Source organism: Gavialis gangeticus, unplaced genomic scaffold (genome assembly GCF_001723915.1).
Source record: "Gavialis gangeticus isolate Ggan-Ray unplaced genomic scaffold, GavGan_comp1, whole genome shotgun sequence".
Lineage (NCBI taxonomy): Eukaryota > Metazoa > Chordata > Crocodylia > Gavialidae > Gavialis > Gavialis gangeticus.
In genome coordinates this window covers 114008702-114014405 of record NW_017729022.1, presented here as the reverse complement: position 1 = coordinate 114014405, position 5704 = coordinate 114008702, and the positions used below count along the sequence as shown (strand labels likewise).

Genomic DNA, 5704 nt, shown 5'->3' with positions numbered 1-5704 from the left:
GGGCCACCTGCATGATCCGGGGACAACAGGGTAGACCCTACAATGAGAGACTGCGGGACCTGAACCTGGTCAGCCTTCACAAGAGAAGGCTGAGGGGGGACTTGGTGACCGTCTATAAACTCACTAGGGGGGACCGGAAGGGTTTGGGGGAGACCTTGTTTCCCCTTGCGCCCCCTGGTATAACAAGGAATAACGGCCATAAGTTGTTTGAGAATAGGTTTAGATTAGACATCTGTAAGAACTACTTCACACTTAGGGCGGCTAGGATCTGGAACCAACTTCCAAGGGAAGTGGTGCTGGCTCCTACCCTGGGGGTCTTTAAGAAGAGGCTTGATGCCTACCTGACTGGAGTCATTTGAGCCCAGTTTTTCCCCTGCCCAGGCAGGGGGTCGGACTTGAAGTTCTACATGGTCCCTTCCAACCCTACTTCTATGATTCTATGATAATAACCCCTTTTTGTTATTTCATGTGCCACATGAAGATGTTGTCACATAACTGTAAGGGTTTAAATCTGCTCTCACATACACCTGTTTTATGCCAGTGTTGATTTCAGTGGAGTTTTTCCTGACTGATGCCAGTTAAAACCCCAATTTAGGTAAGAGGTGAAGCAGACCCCAGAGTATTTTGCTCAGGACAACAAACAGTGATGAGCTCACCTAGTTCTATCATCTTTATTTCCTCCTGATGCATAAGTTGTAGTGCCTCTGCTCATTAGGTCATTATTCAGGATCCTGCTAAGCAAACACAAGGTTATCTGTAGGTGAAAGTACTCAGGTCTCTTAAATTGCTCCTGTTCCTGCAGTTCTCTGCATTTCACCACCATGCTACAGTGACGTTACTGTGGAGAGCCCCATTGCATTGACAGCACTGAGAGGAACTGTGCCTCAGGAAGGCACAATCTGGAGGGTGCATTGACACCACAACAACCAAGTGCCCTGTTACATTGCCAAAGCAATAAGCCCCGTCTATCCACTTCTGCTCTGTGAGCACTGAACCCAGAAAAATGAAGTGATGAAGATGTCCTCTGGGTGCTGCAAGCTGCTGCTCTTGAGAACGCTGGAAACCCAGGCCTGAGGACAGTGCCTGGGTGGTCCTCGTTGCCCATTTCTAGGGTTGATGTACATGGCCTGTGGGTAGGCACATGGCCATCATTTCCGTGGCAGTATAACTGAGTCCCTTGCCACTGTGGTTATGCTATACCCTATACATCTCCCAAGTGTGCAGAAGAAATGTGCCTAATGCTACACACTTTTGAGAGGATGCAGTGTGAACTGTCCTTTGTAGTCGCCAGCTCTGCTAAAGCATATGCAGTGGTGAGAAGTGAGGCCCCATCTTTTCCCTACCCCTGCCTGGCTGTAGGTAATGCCCCAAGGAGCCTTAGCAGGTAGCAACCCTTGCACTCAGAAGAATGCAGGGAATGTGACTGTGGCTGGCCCTGGCACTGAGAATGCATGGGTTGGAGAAACTCCTTGTGCTCTCCCTATCTTATGTACATCAGTGCAAGGGCCAGCCACAGCCCCAAGTAGCCCTTGATTTTGCACTGATTAACTCTGAAAATGCTGCAGCCAAGATAGCATATAAAATGATATGGAGAAACTTACACCTGAAGTTTCCAGAGAAGTGACAGACTCCCTCCCCTGCCCTCTTTTGCGTCTGTTCCTGTCTGTCTCTTCCTATCCCTTTCTCAGGATCACATCACACAGTAAGTCTGTAGGCCTAGCAATGTGCATTTCCTCCCCAAGAAATGTCAAACATCTGTGTGCTGAGAGCTGCTGGATGTAAAACTTTCTCGCTGACTCCGGCTGAACTGGCAGAAGCTCGCGGCTCGGTTCCTTCTAACTTTCGTTTCACTCTTGCTTCTGTGCCTGTCCCGTGTGATGTAGTTCTCAATCAGTTTCAGTTTTTCATGCTCTTCCTTCAGGAAGAAATCCACAAGAACACTCTTCTCCTTTTTGATTTGCTCACTGATATCCTTGGGAATGTCAGGAATCATCCAGTCTACCAGAACGCTGAGAAACATGACCAGGTTCTGAAACAAGAGCATGAGAGTTTGACCAACAGAGCAAGGGCCAGTAAGACAGGCTATACCAGGTGGGGAGGACTGCAGTGGCAGAAAGGTGAAGGTGTCCCCCTGTAACTCCAGAGACACAAGTTGAAGCCCTGCTTTGGATTTGTGTCAAAGGCTACTCCCAGTTGAGCCAGGTGTAAATAGATACCAGGTCACCTGGGCTGGGGAATCAACAGAAATTGGTGTGCCTTACCCAATGGGCTGCCAGGCTCAAGTGGACCTTGACGTATCATAAAATCAAACCTCTGCTTACATGACTGTTAGAAATGAGCCAAGAGACATGCAGCCATGTGAACGTGTCATTTTAAAGCTTTGTTTATATTTTGAAACTCCAGTGGCTGAAGGCACCTAAAAAAGGTCCCCATATGGGAAATCAATTAAAACACAAGCTTAATTTCTGCTCAGGACAAGAGATGTGTTAAACACATGCTTACGTGGCATCCTAAAAAGGGATGCACATAAGCTCATGTTTAGCTCTTGAGGGCCGTGTCTACACGTACATATTAATGTGCAACAATAAACTCCAGGGCTTATTGCTCCAGAGTTTATTGCTCCCAGGTGCATGTCTGTATGTGCACTTGGGATCTCAGCATCTTGAGCCAGATCAGAGCAGCCCCAGCTGACAGGGGATCCCCGGGGTCCCCCAGCTCAACGTGGTGTGGAGGGTTGGCTAGGGCACGAAGGTGCTTCAGTATGGGGCTAGCCGGTAAGCAGCCCTGACACTGAAGCACCCTTGTGCCCTGGTCAGCAGGTCAGTGTCTACACGTGCACTGCTGTGGAGTAAAAAATTCCACAGCAGGATAGTACTTGTATTTACAAGTACCATCTTGCTGTGGAGTAAATTAGTTTACTCCAGCCCAATAGGGGTGCACGCGTAGATGTGCAACATTTACTGTGCAGTAAATGTCTCATGGTGACACATCCTAGATGAATCAAGTAGTGTTGGGGTGATATTGTAGCCATGATGGTCCAAGAAAATTGTGAGAAGCAAGGATATCTGTGGGGGCCCAAGTGGCCCTGAAGATTTGCAAAGGAGCTGAGCATCTAATAACTGGGCTGGTGGAACACAAAGTCCTGCAGCTCAAAAAGAAGCATCCAGAACAAGTACAAGCATCCTCCATGCACTATCCCACAAAAGTACTCCAACTGTGGCCTGAAAAAAACACTTCTAGATGCAGACAGGGTTCTTTTTTCTTCCTTTCTTTCTTTTTTCTTTTGGCTTGTTCCCTCCTCAGTTTCTTTCCTAACAAGAAGGGTTTTGTGACAGGATGGGGGTGCACACAGACCAGAACCTGGAATTTCAAATGTCAGGGACATGCATATCAACAGGCTTTATAGTGCACAGGCAGGAAGAATTGGAAACTGATAGGAAGAACTAAATGCAGCATAATGTGATGACATGAGGAATGTGTCTATGTACAATGTATGAGTTCTGGTTCATGTTATGAAGTTGTTACTATGAAAATGGTTGCATCCTGGAATACCTCAATGTGTAGCAATTTTTGCTGTAAAGGTCTGTTACCATATGCCCACCAGCCTAGGGACAATTGAGGATAGTTAACCTTTATGATTGTACCCTGAGCAAACAACTGGTATGCTAATTGTCTAGTTGTAGCCTTGAATTGCCAGTTTCCTCCAAATATCTCTGCAGGGAACTGGAGTTTGGAGTTGTGGACAATTACCAAGTGAAAAATAAAGAATACAGTTATTGGAAGAGGGGCCTAGGAGCTAGGGAAGGCTTACAGCGACTCAGAAAGGAAGCTCTAGGGACAAGAAAAAGAAAGATTTGGGTCAGTGAAGGAAAGATATAGACAGTCCCCTTCAGGGCAGGGATGGCCTTGGTCTGTGGAACCAAAGTACCATGGTTCAGAAAACAAGACATGAACTTGAGAAGAAGCATACCAGCCTGGAGAATGCTGTAGGAGAATGATGAGAGAAGGAAAATTATGTGGGGTTTATTATGTCCACATCTATGTAGTCTTATGATACTGTACTAAGTAAAGCATGGATGTCAACCTTACTTAGTCCTGTGAGTGCTGCATGTAGCATGGCCCTGCTCCAGCCACTACAGAGCTATGCTGCACAAAGCAGCTGCTCTGGGGCCATGGAGCTGTGCTGCATGTGGTCACTGCTCCACTGCTCTGGGACCATACTGGCAGATGGCGGCCACTCCACTGCTTTTGGGCTGCACTGCACTGCACACAGCAGCTGCTCTGTGCTATGCCGCTAAATCTGGCATGGAACCAATGTGTCCTAGAGCATGCACCACATGCAGCATGATCCCAGAGTGGCTGGAATTGGGTGCCATATACAGTGCAGGGGACTGTCTGGCATACCCTGCATGCTGCCTGTGGGTCAGGTCTGAGACCCCAGGCAACACTGGGGGCTAGATGATAGGGCTCTACAGGCCAGATGTGGCCCATAGGCCATATCTCTGACACCCCTAAAGTGAAGGATAATAGTGTTTTAGAGTCCTGTACAAAGTCTCTGAATTGTTACATATTATTCTTTTCATTTGTCTCTGAAGACCTGGAGTTCTGGGAAAGCGTGTATATAAATGACTGAAGATCAGAATTAGTCCTGGAGGCTTGAGATAGGCCTTTTCTGTAAATAGGTACAGATGGGGTGCCTATGACTAGGAAGACTAACAGACAGCCTAGAGGTATAAGCTAGGGTGACCACACATCCCTAAACGGGTGGGACAGTCCTGAAATATGAACATCAGGTCCTAGGACAGCATTTCTCCCAGATTCCCAGTATTGTGCAGAGATCTGGGTTTTCTGTTCACCATGGAAAAAATCAGGAAACAGTGGGTTTCCCTTTACAGGTTGGCAGAGTTCCAGCCTGTAAGGGGCAGCTTTGGGTTGTGCAGAGTGGGATGCAGGGGGCATCACATGCATGTGCACATGTGCACATATGCATATGGCCTGGAATACAATGAGGCAGTGGTTGAGAGCAGCTCCCTGCAGATAAGTCTATGAGGGAGAGAGGGCATAGGGGGAGTAGAGGGGGCAGATGGAAGCCCCCATGGTGAAGGGCTGGGGGTGCTGCCAAGCTGGGGTTGTGTCTGGGGCCCTGGGCAGGAATAAGTGGCCATGCAACCAGCCGGGGAGCAGGATGGAGGCATGGGTGACTCATCTGGGGAGCAGCAGGGGGGCTGGCTCTCCACCTCTGTGTGCATTCCTGGGGGGGGAGCAAAGGAGGGCACATGCCCCTCCAGATTTGTGTGTGGGGTAGAGGAAGATGCTGGCTGCCTGCTGTTGACTCAGGGCCCCCCATCCTGCTGCACTTTCCTCAGGGCCCCTGTGGATCAGCAGGCAGGACCCAGCATGGGAGGGCTGGAAAGGGCGTGGAGGCTTTGTCCTGCAGCCAGGAGCCCCACACCAGCCATGCTGCATGGCAAGGCACCCCCTGACTGTTTGGCAGTAGCGGGGGTTGCAGTGGTGTCATGCAGTTGTGTCTCCCGTTGCTGCCAGCTGGGAAGAGGGTGCCTCACCATGGCAGTGTGGCCAGCATGGGACTCCCAGGGGGAGGGCAGCAGAGCAGGGAGGGAGCCCTGAGCCCACAGTGGGCAGCCCACTTCTTCCCCTACCCCACATGGGCTCCACTCAGCTCTGCTCTGGCTGTGCTTTTGGG

At 49.4% G+C, this 5704-nt stretch overlaps 1 protein-coding gene across 1 annotated transcript in view; it reads right to left on the bottom strand.

The window, feature by feature from the left end:
* Window positions 1-448: 448 nt before the first annotated feature.
* Window positions 449-5704, bottom strand: part of ANO2 (anoctamin 2) — a 403174-nt gene continuing 397918 nt past the window's right edge. Inside the window, exon 28 of the mRNA XM_019515999.1 lies at window positions 449-2029. Coding sequence (XP_019371544.1) covers window positions 1748-2029 — 282 coding nt within the window. The 3' untranslated portion in view covers window positions 449-1747. The remainder of the gene's footprint in view (window positions 2030-5704) is intronic.